The sequence below is a fragment of the Pseudorca crassidens genome, chromosome 4 (genome assembly GCF_039906515.1).
Source record: "Pseudorca crassidens isolate mPseCra1 chromosome 4, mPseCra1.hap1, whole genome shotgun sequence".
NCBI classification, from domain to species: Eukaryota; Metazoa; Chordata; class Mammalia; order Artiodactyla; family Delphinidae; genus Pseudorca; species Pseudorca crassidens.
Genome location: NC_090299.1, coordinates 117502957 through 117522584, shown reverse-complemented (window position 1 = coordinate 117522584; position 19628 = coordinate 117502957). Strand labels below are relative to the sequence as shown.

General features: G+C 36.3%; 1 protein-coding gene across 3 annotated transcripts in view; it reads right to left on the bottom strand.

Moving 5' to 3' along the window:
• Positions 1-19628, bottom strand: part of ARHGAP24 (Rho GTPase activating protein 24) — a 771185-nt gene that overhangs the window by 403969 nt on the left and 347588 nt on the right. For all 3 annotated transcript variants that reach the window (XM_067736519.1, XM_067736517.1, XM_067736518.1), the window contains one exon: positions 15921-16120. In XM_067736519.1, coding sequence (XP_067592620.1) covers positions 15921-16100 — 180 coding nt within the window. In that variant the 5' untranslated portion in view covers positions 16101-16120. The remainder of the gene's footprint in view (positions 1-15920; positions 16121-19628) is intronic.

Genomic DNA, 19628 nt, shown 5'->3' with positions numbered 1-19628 from the left:
TATTCCATGCAAATGGAAATCAAAAGAAACCTAGCATAGCAATTCTCATATCAGACAAAATAGACTTTAAAATAAAGACTACTACAAGAGACAAAGAAGGACACTACATAATGATCAAGAGATCAATGCAAGCAGAAGATAAAACAATTGTAAATATCTATGCGTCCAACATAGGAGCACCTCAATACATAAGGCAAATGCTAAAAGCCATAAAAGGGGAAATCGACAGTAACACATACATAGTAGGGGACTTTAACACCCCTCTTTCACCAATGGACAGATCATCCAAAATGAAAATAAATAAGGAAACACAAGCTTTAAATGATACATTAAACAAGATGGACTTAATTGATATTTATAGGACACTCCATCCAAAAACAACAGAATACACATTTTTCTCAAGTGCTAATGGAACATTCTCCAGGATAGATCATATCTTAGGTCACAGATCAAGCTTTGGTAAATTTAAGGAAATTGAAATTGTATCAAGTATCTTTTCCGACCACAACACTATGAGACTAGATATCAATTACAGGAAAAAATCTGTAAAAAATACAAACACATGGAGGCTAAACAATATACTACTAAATAACCAAGAGATTACTGAAGAAATCAAAGAGGAAATCAAAAAATGCCTAGAAACAAATGACAATGAAAACGTGATGACCCAATACCTATGGGATGCTGCAAAAGCATTTCTAAGAGGGAAGTTTATAGCAATACAATCCTACCTCAAGAAACAAGATACATCTCAAATAAACAGCCTAACCTTACACTTAAAGCAATTAGAGAAAGAAGAACAAAAAACCACCAACGTTAGCAGAAGGAAAGAAATCATAAAGATCAGGTCAGAAATAAATGAAAAAGAAATGAAGGAAACGATAGCAAAGATCAATAAAACTAAAAGCTGGTTCTTTCAGAAGCTAAACAAAATTGATTAGCCAGACTCATCAAGAAAAAAAGGGAGAAGACTCAAATCAATAGAATTAGAAACGAAGTAACAACTGACACTGCAGAAATACAAAAGGTCATGAGAGATTACTACAAGCAACTATATGCCAATAAAATGGACAACCTGGAAGAAATGGAAAAATTCTTAGAAAAGCACAACCTTCCAACACTGAACCAGGAAGGAATAGAAAACCTGAACAGACCAATTACCAGCACTGAAATTGAAACTGTGATTAAAAACCTTCCAACAAACAAAAGCCCAGGACCTGATGGCTTCACAGGCGAATTCTATCAAACATTTAGAGAAGAGCTAACACCTATCCTTTTCAAAGTTTTCCAAAATATAACAGAGAGAGGAACACTCACAAACTCATTCTACGAGGCCACCATCACCCTGATACCAAAGATAGACAAAGATGTCACAAAGAAAGATGCAAAAATCTGAAACAAACTACTAGCAAACAGAATCCAACACCACATTAAAAGGATCATTCACCATGATCAAGGGTTTATCCCAGGAATGCAAGGATTCTTCAATATACAGAAATCAATCAACACAATACACCATATTAACAAATTGAAGGAGAAAAACCATATGATCATCTCAATATATACAGAAAAATCTTTTGACAAAATTCAACACCCATTTATGATAAAAACCCTCTGGAAAGTAAGCATAGAGGGAACTTACCTCAACATAATAAAGGCCATATATGACAAACCCACAGCCAACATCATTCTCAATGGTGAAAAACTGAAATTATTTCTTCTAAGATCAGGAACAAGACAAGGATGTTCACTCTCACCACTATTATTCAACATAGTTTTGGAAGTGTGAGCCACAGCAATCAGAGAAGAAAAAGAAATAAAAGGAAACCAAATCAGAAAAGAAGAAGTAAAGCTGTCACTGTTTGCAGATGATACTATACATAGAGAATCCTAAAGATGCCAGCAGAAAACTACTAGAGCTAATCAATGAATTTGGTAAAGTAGCAGGATACAAAATTAATGCACAGAAATCTCTGGCATTCCTATACACTAATGATGAAAAATCTGAAAGTGAAATCAAGAAAACCCTCCCATTTACCATTGCAACAAAAAGAATAAAATATCTAGGAATAAACCTACCTAAGGAGAAAAAAGACCTGTATGCAGAAAACTATAAGACACTGATGAAAGAAATTAAAAATGATACAAACAGATGGAGAGATATACCATGTTCTTGGATTGGAAGAATCAACATTGTGAAAATGACTATACTACCCAAAGCAATCTATAAATTCAGTGCAATCCCTATCAAACTACGAATGGCATTTTTCACAGAACTAGAACAAAAAATTTCATGGTTTGTATGGTAACACAAGACCCTGAATAGCCAAAGCACTCTTGAGAAAGAAAAACTGTGCTGGAGGAATCAGGCTCCCTGACTTCAGACTATATTAACAAAGCTGCAGTAATCAAGACAGTATGGTACTGGCACAAAAACAGAAATATAGGTCAATGGAACAGGATAAAAAGCCCAGAGGTAAACCCACGCACATATGGTCACCTTATCTTTGATAGGAGAGGCAAGAATATAGAATGGAGAAAAGTTAGCCTCTTCAATAAGTGGTGCTGGGAAACCTGGACAGGTACATGGAAAAGAATGAAATTAGAACACTCCATAACATCATACAGAAAAATAAACTCAAAATGGATTAAAGACCTAAATGTAAGGCCAGACACTATCAAGCTCTTAGAGGAAAACATAGGCAGAACACTCTATGACATAAATCACAGCAAGATCCTTTTTCACCCACCTCCTAGAGAAATGGAAATAAAACCAAAAATAAACAAATGGGACTTAATGAAACTTAAAAGATTTTGCACAGCAAAGGAAATCATAAACAAGATGAAAAGACAACCCTAAGAAAGGGAGAAAATATTTGCAAATGAAGCAACTGACAAAGGATTAATCTCCAAAATATACAAGCAGCTCATGCAGCTCAATATCAAAATACAAACAACCCAATCCAAAAATGGGCAGAAGACCTAAACAGACATTTCTCCAAAGAAGATATACAGACTGCCAACAAACACATGAAAGAATGCTCAACATCACTAATCATTAGGGAAATGCAAATCAAAACTAAAATGAGGTATCACCTCACACCAGTCAGAATGGCCATCATCAAAAAATCCTCAAACAATAAATGCTGCAGAGGGTGTGGAGAAAAGAGAACCCTCTTGCACTGTTGGTGGGAATGTAAAGTGATACAGCACTATGGAGAACAGTATGGAGGTTCCTTACAAAAATGAAAATAGAACTACCATATGACCCAGCAATCCCACTAGTGGGCATATAACCTGAGAAAACCATAACTCAAAAAGAGTCATGTAATGCACAGAAATCTCTGGCATTCCTATACACTAATGATGAAAAATCTGAAAGTGAAATCAAGAAAACACTCCCATTTACCATTGCAACAAATAGAATAAAATATCTAGGAATAAACCTACCTAAGGAGACAAAAGACCTGTATGCAGAAAATTATAAGACACTGATGAAAGAAATTAAAGATGATACAAATAGATGGAGAGATATACCATGTTCTTGGATTGGAAGAATCAACATTGTGAAAATGACTCTACTACCCAAAGCAATCTATAGATTCAATGCAATCCCTATCAAACTACCACTGGCATTTTTCACAGAACTAGAACAAAAAATTTTGCAATTTGTATGGAAACACAAAAGACCCGGAATAGCCAAAGCAATCTTGAGAACGAAAAAAGGAACAAGAGGAATCAGGCTCCCTGACTTCAGACTATACTACAAAGCTACAGTAATCAAGACAGTATGGTACTGGCACAAAAACAGAAAGATAGATCAATGGAACAGGATAGAAAGCCCAGAGATAAACCCACGCACATATGGACACCTTATCTTTGATAAAGGTGGCAGGAATGTACAGTGGAGAAAGTACAGCCTCTTCAATAAGTGGTGCTGGGAAAACTGGACAGGTACATGTAAAAGTATGAGATTAGATCACTACCTAAAACCATACACAAAAATAAGCTCAAAATGGATTAAAGACCTAAATGTAAGGCCAGAAACTATCAAACTCTTAGAGGAAAACATAGGAAGAACACTCTATGACATAAATCACAGCAAGATCCTTTCTGACCCACCTCCTAGAGTAATGGAAATAAAACCAAAAATAAACAAATGGGACCTAATGAAACTTCAAAGCTTTTGCACAACAAAGGAAACCATAAACAAGACCAAAAGACAACCCTCAGAATGGGAGAAAATATTTGCAAATGAAGCAACTGACAGAGGATTAATCTTCAAAATTTACAAGCAGCTCATGCAGCTCAATAACAAAAAAACAAACAACCCAATCCAAAAATGGGCAGAAGACCTAAATAGACATTTCTCCAAAGAAGATATACAGATTGCCAACAAACACATGAAAGAATGCTCAACATCATTAATCATTAGAGAAATGCAAATCAAAACTACAATGAGATATCATCTCACCCCAGTCAGAATGGCCATCATCAAAAAATCTAGAAACAATAAATGCTGGAGAGGGTGTGGAGAAAAGGAACACTCTTGTACTGCTGGTGGGAATGTGAATTGGTTCAGCCACTATGGAGAACAGTATGGAGTTTCCTTAAAAAACTACAAATAGAACTACCATATGACCCAGCAATCCCACTACTGGGCATATACCCTGAGAAAACCAAAATTCAAAAAGAGTCATGTACCAAAATGTTCATTGCAGCTCTCTTTACAATAGCCCGGAGATGGAAACAACCTAAGTGCCCATCATCGGATGAATGGATAAAGAAGATGTGGCACATATATACAATGGAATATTACTCAGCCATAAAAACAAATGAAATTGAGCTATTTGTAATGAGGTGGATAGACCTAGAGTCTGTCATACAGAGTGAAGTAAGTCAGAAAGAAAAAGGCAAATACCGTACGCTAACACATATATATGGAATTTAAGGAAAAAAAATGTCATGAAGAACCTAGGGGTAAGATAGGAATAAAGACGCAGACCTACTAGAGAACGGACTTGAGGTTATGGGGAGGGGGAAGGGTGAGCTGTGACAGGGCGAGAGAGAGTCATGGACATATACACACTAACAAACGTAGTAAGGTAGATAGCTAGTGGGAAGCAGCCGCATGGCACAGGGATATTGGCTCGGTGTTTTGTGACAGCCTGGAGGGGTGGGATTGGGAGGGAGGAAGACGCAAGCGGGAAGACATATGGGAACATATGTATATGTATAACTGATTCACTTTGTTATAAAGCAGAAACTAACACACCATTGTAAAGCAATTATACCCCAATAAAGATGTTAAAAAAAGAAAAAAAAAAGTCATGTACCACAATGTTCATTGCAGCTCTATTTACAGTAGCCAGGACATGGAAGCAACCTAAGTGTCCATCAACAGATGAATGGATAAAGAAGATGTGGCACATATATACAGTGAAATATTACTCAGCGTTAAAAAGAAATGAAATTGAGGTGTTTGTGGTGAGGTGGATGGACCTAAAGTCTGTCATACAGAGTGAAGTCAGAAAGAATAAAACAAATACCGTATGCTAACACATATATATGGAATCTAAATAAATAAAAAATAAAGGTTCTGACGAACCTAGGGACAGGACAGGAATACAGATGCAGACGTAGAGAATGGACTTGAGGACATTAGGAGGGGGAAGGGTAAACTGGGATGAAGTGAGAGAGTGGCATGGACATATATACACTACCAAATATAAAATAGATAGCTAGTGGGAAGCAGCTGCATAGCACAGGGAGATCAGCTCAGTGCTTTTTGACCGCCTGGAGGGGTGAGATAGGTAGAATGGGAGGGAGGGAGATGCAAGAGGGAAGAGATATGGGAACATATGTATATGTATAGCTGATTCACTTTGGTATAAAGCAGAAACTAGCACACCATTGTAAAGCAATTATACCCCAATAAAGATTTTTAAAAAAATGAATAAATAAACCAGTGTGAGGCTTGAGTGTTAAATCAGTTTGGAATTTAATAATTAAAAATGGCTGGCATATTTCCTCAAAAGGTTAAACATACAGTTGCTGTATATCCCATCAACTCCACTTCTATGTATATAACCAAGAGAAATGGAAACATATGTCTATACAAAAACTTGTACTCAAATGCTCATAGCAGCATTATTCATAATAGTCCCAGAGTGGGAAGCAACCGAAATGTTTGTCAGCTGGAGAATGGATATATATATAAAATGTGGCATATCGAGACAAGTGAATATTATTAGGCCATATAAGGAAATGAACTACTAATACATGCTACAATATGGATGAACCCTGAAAATATGCTAAGGGAAAGAAACCAAAATTCGGAAAGTAAGATTAACAATTCATGTATCTAGGGTTGCTTCCTTTTACACAAAAAGCGATCAAAACATTTTGTAAATTATAATTTATGTAGTTTACAATTGATAAACAGTCGCTGAATGAATGAACATATGGTAATAACACTAGAAAACAGAGAGCATCTGGATTTATGCAGGATAAAGCTAAAGAAGAATGGCAAGAAAGAATGAGTGCTCAAAAGAAACCTGAAAGAAAATGAATAGCAAATAGCTATGAAATACTTCATACACCAGGGGAAGAAAATGTAGTCATTTAAAATATATTACTCTAAGCACTAAAAATATAAATATTCAAATTATATTTTCAACCATTAACTTTTTTCCCCTACATTCTCTTCTCCACTAGTTGGGATAATGGAAATAGACCTAAACTTATGCTAATGAGATAGCATATGAATTATCTGGTTCTGTCTGTTGAATTGCATCACAAATACAAAAGCCTTCAGTCAATATGAGTAAATGTTAGAAGCGGAACTCAAGGGATTCAACTCCAGTAGATCTCTCTCCAAATTGTTGTTGAGGAAAGTGTGCTGTGTGTGAGACGAGAATACTAGGTCTGCCTCTCTCTGGGATGGTCCAGAAAGAATCCTTCAAGACTCCTTGGCTGTCCTCATAATCATTTTGATAAGCTCTGAAGGGGCCCCAAAAGTAACTTAAACAAAGAGAAAAGACATTCTGCAAAGGTTTTTTGGAGAATCTTTCCATTTGAGTTCAGTGTATTGGCAGCATAGATCACAAGTGAAAACAAGTTATCTTCTTCTCTGAAGTTAGCATTACTTACATGGGCTGATCATCTACCATTCCCTTTGTTACACAATTAATAAAGTATATATTATAGAACCTGATTTCTAAACTGCTGTGTCAGGGTATCCTGATGGTAAAAGATGGTAAAAATGATGATGATGATGATGATGATGATGATCGTAGTGGTGGTGGTGGTAACAATAGTCAATATTTACTGAGTGCTTAATATGTGGCCACATATTGTAAAAGTATTCTAGAAACGTCATTTCATGTATGCTAACAACTACTTATTAGATAAGTATTATTATTACTCACATTTTACATATGTGTGAGTAACCCAAGTAAACAACAAGTAACTCACCCAAAGCCTATCGCTAGTGATCAAGTCTAGGCTGAACACGGGGAGTCTGATCCTAGAACCTGTACACAGAACAACTGGGCTGGGACAGTGATTAAGAATCCACCTGCTAATGCAGGGGACACAGGTTCGATCCCTGGTCTGGGAAAATCCCACATGCCACGGAGCAACTAAGCCCGGTGCCACAACTACTGAAGCCCGCTCACCTAGAGCCCATGCTCGGCAAAAAGAGAAGCCACTGCAATGAGATGCCCGTGCACCACAAGGAAGAGTAGCCCCCGCTCACCGCAGCTAGAGAAAGCTGGCGCGCAGCAACAAAGACACAGTGCGGCCAAAAAAAAAAAAAAAAAGAAACTGGGCTCAACTGCTTTCCAGAGAAATGACCACGCTGGACAGAGTCAATTCTAGAGGAAATTATGACGATGAAGTCTTCTCTCACACTGATCCCTCTGGCCACCATGCCCATCCATCAATTTCCCTTCGTCCAAGACATGCTTTGCTGCTCTTCCATACTAAGCACCCTCTCCAGCAGCAGCAGATTTTCTCAGCTCTTCCTCCTACAGTCAAAAGTGACTGATTACCATGATTCGTGGTAAGGTAATAACGGATGATAGAAGACCAAGTGTTTGTGGCATAGTTGCCTTTCAAAATTTTTTCCAGAAATTATTGCACAGTACAAAATAATGAACAATAGGAACACCAGACAGAGTTGTGGGACTGTCAGAGGAGGGCTTTTTGGATAGGTGAGCATTTTGGATTCGTCCACAGTGAGCTATACATAGAATAAGCCCTGTTTTCACTGTTTAGCTCTAAATCCAGTAAACCAAGAAAAATAGGCACATAAAAGCAAGGGAAGAATCACTGCTTGTCTTCTTTCTTAGGTGCTGAAATACTCAGCCATTATCAATTCTCCAACAATCTACTGAAGGACCATGACCTACACCTTTAATTCTGCCACATATATCAACCCAACTGCTTGTAATAAAGTTATGCTCTCCTTCAATTCTCAGGTTAAATATATATTCTTTTGAAAAACTCTCCCTGAACCTTGAAGTGGTTATAGGTGCCCCTCCCGTGGCTTCCTAATGGTTCTCTATACTTTCCTTATTTTAATACTCATTACACTGTACGGTAACTGCAATTGTCTATAACAGCCACTGGAATTGAGCACCACCTTCATGGATATTTAGCATTATTTGTCTCTGTGGCAGAGACTGCTAACTCTTTTTTCATACCCACATTCTCCTCTGCTCCCAGGATAAAGCTAGGCTGCATGCCCAGCCTCCTGTGCAGTTAGGAATGATCATGTGACTCAGTTCTATCTAACAGAATGCGAATAGAAGTGATAAGAGCCACTATCAGTCCACCTAATCCTTCTATGCAGTACACTATTTTATACTGCCTTCTAGGTGACTGGGAAGGAAATGACCCCATGATGAATTTTGAAGCCAAAAGTTAAAATGGCAAAATCACTGGCAGCTTAAGTTTCTAAACAGTTTTTTGAAGCAGACCTCCTCACTTACCTAGAATCACTTTGGACCTTCACCTGAGAAAGAAATCAGCTTCTTCCTTTTAAATCTTTTTTTGTTTTTTGCGTGGGGTGTCTATCTTTTTATACCATCAGTTATAGTATCTTTTTGTTTCTTAGAATCTAGCATAATAACTACAGGTACACTCGAAATCTATAAATATATGTTGAAAATAATGAAATGAATGAATGATTAGGGTGAACATCTCAAGAAATAAACTCTTTTTGTCAAACTAATATTATAAAAATAGCTAACATTTATTTTATGCTTACTATATGCTACTGCTTTCTAAGATTCGTTCCATAAATTATCTCATTTAAACCTCTTAATGTTATGAGGTAGGTGCTACTATTATCCCATTGCACAGATTAGTAAATTGAAGCTTAAACCAGCTTAATCACTACCTAGTATATCATAGTTATTTGGTAGATGAATCAAGATTCAAACCAAACAATGTAACTCAAAAGCCTGTTTTAACCACACTGAAATAAATAAATGCCATGCCTAGGTGACTTCCATAAGCAATAAAAAATTATTCAACAAATAGCAGAATTAAATATTTTATATTAATAACACTATCTTTTGATATAATTTCTAGGAAAGAGCTAAGAGTTCCTAAAAATTTATGATGACACACAATACCTTCTTATGTGTCTTTTTAAATGGCAAAAGACTTAGATGCTACATAGAAAGTCATAGATTTGAAGCTGAAATTCAAGTTTCAAGGTTTTTAGTATTATTATTATTTTTTGGCTGTGCCATGCAGCATGCGGGATCCCTGACCAAGGATCAAATCCTTGCCCGCTGCATTGGAAGCACAGAATCTTAACCACTGGACCACCAGGGAAGTCCCTCCAGTATTATTTTAAACACGCAATCGGGGTTTTGGCTGCTTCTGGCTCATATACTTTATATTTTAAAATAAATATTTATTTATTTATTTTTGCTGCGCTGGGTCTTAGTTGTGGCACGCAGGATCTTCATTGCAGCATGAGGGATCCTTAGTTGCGACAAGGGATCCTTTTTAGTTGCAGCATGCATACTTCTTAGTTGCGGCATGTGCACTTCTCAGTTGCGGCATGTGAACTCTTAGTTGCGGCATGCATGTGGGATCTAGTTCCCCAAACAGGGATCGAACCCGGGCCACCTGCATTGGGAGCGTAGGGTCTTACCCACTGGACCATCAGGGAAGTCCCCTGGCTCATATACTTTAACAGAGAACAGCAATTGCCTTAGAGATCTCTAGATTTCGTTAACTCACAAGTTTCATTAAATATATAAAATTAGAGCTTACTCTTAAATCGGTAATCAATTTTTGCACATTTAGAGGTCAGACCTCAGGTTATAATTCACTGAAAATCACTTTGTTCTCTAAGTTAATAAAATCCATTGTGATCTAATACAGTGTCATCTTCATCATGTCCAGAAAAACCCTCCCCACACAAGTGGATCAATATCTGTTGTAGAAAGTCTAGACTAGATTAATTGGGTTAGTGCCTGTTTGGATTTTAGTCATTTTATCAGAAGTGCCAGACTGGCTTCTAAAAATGAATGCTTTCCAGTGTCAAGTTCTAGTACCCAGGGTATGTCAGAGACATTCACTAGTATGTCCATACTTGAGACTTGGTTATTATTTAAGTAATAATATACTTCAGGATAGAAGTAAAACAAATGGTTCCAAAAAAGTACTAGGAATTTATCACTAAATTCATTTAACAAAATCTATATAACTGTCTTACTTTTAGGGTAGCTATAATAATCATACTTTATAACTCAGCTGCTTACCCCATGTTATAATATCTGTAACTAAAGCCACAGTCATTTGTCATGATTATTAATGAAAAATAGGCAAACAAAATTGTCACAAACTTAGTTTAAATCTGTTTTAAAACATTTTTCATAGCTACCCAAAAGTCCTAGGAGTATGCAGGTAAATGGAAGACTTTTTTAAAAATAAATTCTTCCATACAGTATAATTTTAAACTTTTTTCTGTATGTAAATAGAGCTTTATTTTAAAGATTAAAATAGAAAAAATATTAAACAAAAAGTGAAAAAATACAATACTATAGGATGTTTACAGTAGTGTTCTATGAGTAACAGAAATAAAGGATGCATTAGTGTATGTTCAAAGTTGGCTACATACATCACTTTTCCGTGTTTGTTTTTTCAGAAACAACAAAAATCAACTTTATTTTTAAATCTGTTCTAAATAAAATCTGTATCCATGTAATTGCAAACACTGTAGAAAATGGTTTCTGGAGAGGGTTTCAGCCTAGATGAACTAAAGTTTCATTTTTAAAAGTATAGGATACTAAAGATTTTAGTTTGATGTATATTAAATATAAAGCAGTTATATTTTGAGATAGACCTCCAATATATTGCCAAGAGAACCCTGGCTACAGGCTGGAAAGTCTTGTTTACAAACCAGGTACTGTCCCCAGAGAAAGGAGAATTTGAATTTGCAATTTGAATAAGAATATGAAACATCAATATTAGGTTCAAATAGTTAAGTTTAAAATGCACTAAATCACATATATTAGGTTCTAGTAGACATGAAGATAGACAGTACAGATGGAAGAAAAACTTAACTGAGAAAATTATATTTATTAACATAGGTTTTCAACATATTAGGTATTATGGATTGAATTGGGCTGCACCCCCCCCAATTCACATTAAAGACCTAACCCCCACTGTGACTGTATTTGGGGCCTTTAACGTTAAATGATGCCATAATGATGGGGCTATTTGATAGGACTCATGTCCTTTTAAGAAGAGACACCAGGGCTCTCTCACTCTCCTGTGTACAAAGCAAAGGCCATGTGAGGACACAGAGGGAAGGCAGTTGTCTACGAGCCAGGAAGAGAAGCTTCACCTGAAACCAACTCTGGAAGCATCTTGATCTTGGATTTCCAGCCTCTAGAACTCTGAGAAAATTAATTTCTGTTGTTTAAGCATCCCTGTCTGTGGTATTCTATCACGGCAGCCAGAGGAGACATCAGGAAACAGCCACCATTATTCCTTTCTAACAGGGTAGTGTGGTTTTGCATCTTGAGTAGCTCAGGTGTTTTGGAAAGAGCTTCCCATTACCTACCTGAGAATCCAGCCTCTTTGTGTGACATACACATTCATTTTTGCTGTGGCCCCACCAATCTCTCTAAGCCCATTTCTTGTCATTTTGCTGCGCTCACAATATGGAGCTATTTATAGATATCTATTCTACAACTCCATATCTTTCCTCTGCTCTGAATTCCTTTCCCCAATTTATGTAACTGGAAAATTCCCACCAACCTTCAGCACCCCAGGTAAGGGTCACCTCTTGCTTTGCACAGCCTCCCCCCAACTCCTCTAGCCAGTCACCACTCACTCCCTGGCACTAATTGTATCTGTGTTTTCTGAGCACTCCGTGTTAACATAGTAGCCTGTCACAATTATAATTTTGTTTACATGTTTCTCCCAACAGATGTGCAGTTTTTAATAACAAGGATAATGATGGAGTTTATTCTCTTTATTGAGTGGAGAAACTCAGAGAAAGTTTCACTAAAATAAATTGAGAGCCTCTTTCTAGGACAGGAGGGACACACATTTCAAGGGTTTTAATCCTTTCATTTTAGAAATACTATCAAGAGAGAGGAAAACCAATCCAGATTAAGTTTATTGAACATTTTCAGCTGGTTAGGAATGCTTAGAAGAGTGAAGTTTTTTTTTTTCATTTCATTAGTGATGTTTCCTCCAGTATTATTGAAATAGCCCTCATCAAAATATATGAAGGTCAAGGGCATTCTTATGCTTGAAAGTGCCAATACTGAAAACAGTACTTCTGACTGGAAGCAAATCTAAAAAATAGATGAGGATTTGTGAGCAGGCAAAAGCCTAAACTGAAGGAACACTGGATCAGGAGCAAGGAAATCTGATTTTTCAGTTCATCATCTGCTACTCATTAACAGTATCCCTTGGTTGATACACACACACACACACACACACACACACACACACACACGTACCCTTTATCTATAAAATGAGGGGTTTTATAACAACTAAATTTTTTCCCGTTTTAACATTTTTCAGGATGTTCAATTGTTCTTCATCGAATTCTTAGGATTATTCTATATCACTACAGGATTTATTTAATGTAATTTAAACTTCATTATTTTAAATACACGTTATGATTTTGATACATGAAGCTGAGGATAGTCAGTACTAGTGACAGCACATGGTCCTGGCCCAAACCTGCTTGGCTAGAGATATATTTTACTGAATCACTCACCAACTCGTCCAAAAATGTGCTGCAGCACTTACAATGTGTCAGGCATCTATGCTTACTTAAAGAACTCACTTTAAAGTAAGAAATTAATCCATTCATGGTCAAATACATGGTCCTTTCAAATTCCAAAATGTCCTCTGATATAGGAATTGCTAGATCTTCATCTGATTCCGTGCTCACATGTCTAAACATCAGTGTAAAAGATTAAAATTTAAAAGTACTATGTCAAAATTCCTGGTGCTTGTACTGTCATAAAAGATGATCCAAAAAAAGAATAATAATTCAAAGTTATTCACCCCAAACTATTACTGCTTTATTAACAGCAAATCTTTAACAAGTAATAAGTAGAAGAAAAATTAAGAAACCTTTTTTGGAGGGGGGGAATGATTGTAGTCTATGTTTGGTTTGTATAAGAATTAGTATTTTCTTGTCAATATAACTATTTTGTTAATTTCAGTCATTATAAGTCTACAAATACTAGTAACTAATACTAATATCAAAATATTATTTATCTTAGAAATATTATGAATGAAAGTAATTTTCACTTTGAGGCAGAGTTTCATTTGAATTAATCAGAAGTTTTTGCATCTTCTTATTTATATTTCCAACTTTTTGTCAAAATAACTACATTGCACTGAATACTATTTGTGACTATAGACCTTCTAAGAAATTCCACAGAGGACAGTAGCCAAGGCAATTTGATAATATCCTCTTTTAACAGTTTAGAGCAGTCATGTGCATATTCTCTGACATCTGCAATTTCTCAAATTTTAGAAATTTTGAGCTCAAGCTTGACCCATTGTATCTTATCTTCATTACTAGAAGGTACACTGAGCTCACCAAAGAGTCAAAATGTTTGTTCAGTTTCCTTTCAATTCTCTAGCCACTCAGCCCCTGAAACCTCTGTTTTCTACCCTAATCCCTTGTTTAGGTTCTAGATGAGACCTAATTGATCATTTGATTTGTACCCATTCTGTTTAACAACCCAGTCCACCCAAACCACGCCAGAACAAGAGTTCATAGGATAAAATATTGAAAATTACTCATACTTCTGTTTTATTGAACACGGTCCTCCATATCACAGTTTCCATACTGGATCCCCCACGTTCTACATTTTTTCACATTAACCTCAGTTTGGTAAAAATGATTTTATGTTCAGGATAATACCTACTGTGAGTACTACATAGTTTAAAACAAGGTACAAGAAAAGAACCCTAGAGTAAGAGTTAAGAAACAAAAGACTTTACTCCTTTGCCTCTGATCTCTATATGATGGGGGTCATGTTGCTTCATGTCACTAAGACACAATTTCTTCATCTATAATGATAACCCCCATATTCTTCACTGATTTGCTGCAATGAAAACAATAGCAGTAATAGCACTGTAATTCTCATGATATCAATATGGGATACTTTTATTGATTTATGAGATCTTTGGCTGAGGCTATATGAACTTGGACCTAACTAGAGGCAAAATATGGCACCACTGTCTAACTTTGGGTAATATGCATTACACCTAAACATTGATTTCGTCATACTTAAGTGAGGATAATCCTACCTCACAGGATTATTGTAAGCATTTCATAACATATATATATATAAATTCTTAGTCTAATGCTTGGCCCTGGTAAAAATATGCTAAAAAAATAGCAATTTCAAAAAATGAGTAGAGTTTGTAAATTCATTGCTATCTTTATGTAATTCAATTATACTAATGAGAACTTTGTTAAATTATAATGTCTGAGGAATTTAAAATACTAAAGCAGAGCCTTGATCCAAATTCCTAATTAAATTCTTACATTTTAATACAAGGCAAATAGCCTTAAGAACATACTGTTAGGGATGTTTATGTAAACTGATCTAAAACATTTTTTCTCTTATTTATATATTTTATAGATGTAGATGAAGGAAGAACACAGAAGTGATACCTCAGTTCCCATCTCCTTTCATTAATTGTTAAGCAATGATCACAGCTAAGAAAGCTTGTTGTACCTACAGGGAATGATGGAGATTTTTCCTTTCTCTAATTGCAACCCAGAGATTTGTGGCTGAGAAAATAATTGTTTCCTTTATTTAAAAGACCAGTAAGAAACAGTAAATAAAAGACCAGTAAGAAACCACAAAGAAACATAGAAACTATTCCCAGGGGACTATACTGTGTATGCTGGTTGGATGTATCAACATTGTCTGGTTTAGCACTACATCCATATTTTATGTGAGTTAGAGTGGAGGGAAGCCCCCAGAGAGTTGATACTGAAGGTGTCTCAGAAATTACTTAAAATTGCATTTACAGTTTTCCTTCAAATCTTTCAACTTACTTCTGAGAAAAAGAAAGATGTTTTGGCTATAGAATATATCTTCTAGCAGATGTCCATTACCATTTCCACGTGAAGTAAGTTTGCCTGAGGGACTCAGACACTCTGTTACAGCTTCGTAAAAGTTAAAATTAATATTCGACAAGTGTAATTTGTCTCTTGGCCTCAATTATCAAATTCATCATCTTGAACCAAAGTAAACAATGAGAAAGAGTGTGAAAGATGCCAACGAAATGAAGGAGACCAGGGAGATTGGGTTGACCTCAGTCTCCATCAGTTTCTAGCAAACCCTCTACTTCTTAGACTACTAAGCACCACAATGCTTTAATTTTCTCCTACTTACCAAGGGCTTGGTTTCATCTTCGTCTTTGAAATAATAGAGTTGATCTCCTTTGAGCACAAACCAACGGGTATGCCAAGTCTTGACAAAGCCTCCCTGCTTCCTCAGCCACCCACACTTCATGGCATTGTTCCGCCCTTGGCCTTGTTGGGGGTTCTCCATGGAGTCATTGCTCTCCTCCATTACCAAGCTGATGGACTTTCCTATTTAGCAAACAGACAACAACAACAAAAATAAGGTGCTCTGATATATTCAATTCCCTCTTAAATTACTCCTGTCCCTTAAAAAAAAAAAGCTGGAGGTAGGGTGAAAAATGTAAATTAACTCACATACCAAATTTCTAGAAGCAAACCACAAACCTGACAACAATATTCCTGGAGAAAACTTGGACAGAGTTCCTTGCGTCTTCCCACTCAGCTGTGAGATAATATACCTTTTTTCCTAAGTAGACTTAAAGAATGGGAAAGTTCTAGAGATAATGGGTTAAGAAGTAATTTGGGGACGGCAGCTATGCTCACCACTACACCACCAACGCAAGAGGCAATTTCTGAAGACAAACTAAAACCACCAACAAAAACATAACTCTCATGAAAATGGGCCTCTGTGTCTGGTGTGTACTGATTGGGACCTGTTTGTGCAGGCCTGTGATTATTTGAGCAAACTTAGCCTGACACATGTTACAGTTTAAAGGGACTATTTTAAAAACCTCAGTGGAAGACATTTGTTTTACATATGTAAAAATTTCTCAAGATGTCTCTGCTCCCCTTTCCCCCAAAGTATCCCCTTGAGAGTTTCTTTGGCTGGTTAAGAATTAGTGCAGCTGAAAAAGCTTAAGAAAAAAAAAGCAAGGAAAAGAAAAAAGTCCCTCCAGTGAGTCTCTTTCAAACTTCAGGAGTGAGTGGTGTGTTCCAGTCAACTGCATGATGAAGAAAATTTCAAGGTTATTGTGAAGGAGTATAAGGTCATACACACTGTCCATAGCAAGCAAATTAATTTATCATAGAGGAAATATTAATCTACAGGTGAGAGGCTAAAACACCACAGTAAGAAGGTGGTTTTTGGGAGAGCCAGGGACAAGTGTTTAAGAACAAAAGACATTTTCCTGTCCTAAAGGCTTCCTGCAGGTTCTTGCCAATGTTTATTCCTAAGCACTTTTTCAGAAAGTGAAAACTACACTCTTACCCTGTATCTTTCATGAGGATATAAGGATACAGATTAATTAATAAAACATAGATTACTCCTGTTCTGGTATATTCATGCACAAAGCTTCTATTTTTTCAGCAAGATTCCAGAAAACAAGCTGTCTTTCTATCTAGTCTTTATTTTCACTACTAATTTTTCAATTAATTTATGTGTACACAATCCTAGTTATAAATTCCATGAAGTTTCGACTGTCAGCCCTTGGCTGTTACGTTTCTTCCTTGAAGGTACAGGGTTAAACCTTGGACTTCTGGTTTCTTTGAACTTAGTCCTGCCCTTCCACTTACAGGGAAGAAGCAGAGCTAAATATTTCTTATTTTGACCATTCAACCATCCTCTCAGGAGTTTTGCCGCTTCCATTGGCATGCATTCTAATCTAGCTCCATCCTTGCTTTTATCGTCACCTCTTCAACCTACTTTTAATCTTCAGGTAGGTCACTTGACTGCCATCTATCTCATTCAATGTCCACTTTTTCCTTTCTTATCCTGAAACATCCTTCTGATGAACAGGCCCTCATCTCTACAAAACGTCTTGAAACTTCCTTCTCTCCATAGGGCATTCCTATGGCAATCACCGCTCACTGCAGGAAACAGTCTCCCATCGTGTGTGTGCATGTGTGTGATGAGACTGGATCATGCCTGATGCTTCAAGTTTGTTATGCCCTTAGGGCAGGAACTTTCATCTCTTTTCTTTCGCAGTACTTGACCTAGGATAAAGAGCCAAGTAAATCTCACTTTAAATGAATAATAAATGCTGTATCATAATTTAGATAATAAGTATGCTTACCTAGACCACTCTAAATAATATTTTTTGGTTTCCTGGTGTTTAAATTGTTCACATCTACAAAACTTGTTATCTCATCATTACCTATTTATTCTTTAACCAAATATATTAACTTATAAAATTGAATAAGCTCTTAAAACAATCCAACATACATCCACTTGCACACACACAAATCTAGAATTCATTGCACAACAACAAATTTTTTCTTTGCAGCCCTTCTTTTTTTCCCTCTCATATTAATTCTTTCCATTAAATTTGAAAAATCTCCTCTAAAAGGTTTCAAGGTAAATATCAACCTACCATCAATAATATAAAAAATACAAGTGTCCAATTCCACATTTGTCTACTATCAACCCTTAGTAAAAAAATGTGTGCACATTTGAACATGGTTTATGATTCTTCTTGCATGTGTTGTTTATAAGCCTAATGAAACCAATGACAGCATCACTCACTGAACTGCTGGCTATAATGCCCATATTTTCATGACTTCAGAATGCAACAGAAAGTGTTTTAATAGTACTAATTGTAACAATTCATTAAAACAGAAATGAAAAGAGATTGTATGATATCCCTAAGGGAAAATAATACCACAATTTTTGCTGGTTGAGTAAAGTTAAGTTTTACTAAGATAACCATAATTTTTATAGAGGAGTCTTGATATTTCTTCAAAAATCAAATGCTTCAAATTCTACCCTTCATCTTTAAAATAAGGATGTTGGACTGGATGATTTCCAACTATGGTCCCTTCTTGCACCCTGAAATCTACCATCTCTGTAATTCCATAAGCATAAGGACACCAGATATCCTCAACACTTAGTACAATATCTGGCATATGGTGAAGCTCAATCAATGTTTGATGAATTAATAAATTTTGCAATAGGTTTGGTGCTAGATATCTAAAAGTGAACATGATCTCCATCTGAAACCTGATCTTGCCCAACACCCAGTCTTAGTAAAGGCTACCATGATATGACCAGTTGGAAAAAAGAAAAAGTGATCACTTTAGATTCCTGATTCCTCCTCACCCTGAATATCAAATGTACCTGTAAATTCAGAAGATGCCTCCAAAAAATATTTCAAATCTATCCAGTTGATTCCATCTCCATCACCAGTCTATTACCCAAGCCACCATTGTCTTTGACTGGATGATTCTGATGGCCCTCCAACTGGTCTCATTGCTTCCATTTTTAACCACAAACACAATGAAACATGCTCACACATGTTTCATTCTCCACAAAATAGCCAAAGTGAGCTTTAAAAAATTAAATCAGATAACGATTCTCTACTCTTAAATTTTTGATTGGTTTCCATTGTACTTATTTTAAAATCTAGAGTCTTAACCATGGCATACAAGGTTCTGAATCATCTGACACCCATTTACTGATCTAATCTAATCTCATACCATCACCTCCTCATTTCCCCGCATGCCACACACACACACACACACAGACACACACACACACTTAAAAGCTCTGATGCAGCAACACCAGGTTACTTTCAGTTCTGGAAACACCCAAGCTCCTTTATGCCTGGAGGGTTTTTTTTTTATTTATTTTTATTTTTTTATTATTATTTTTTTAACATCTTTATTGGGGTATAATTGCTTTACAATGGTGTGTTAGTTTCTGCCCCATAACAAATTGAATCAGTTATACATATACATATGTTCCCATATCTCTTCCCTCTTGCGTCTCCCTCCCTCCCACCCTCCCTATCCCACCCCTCCA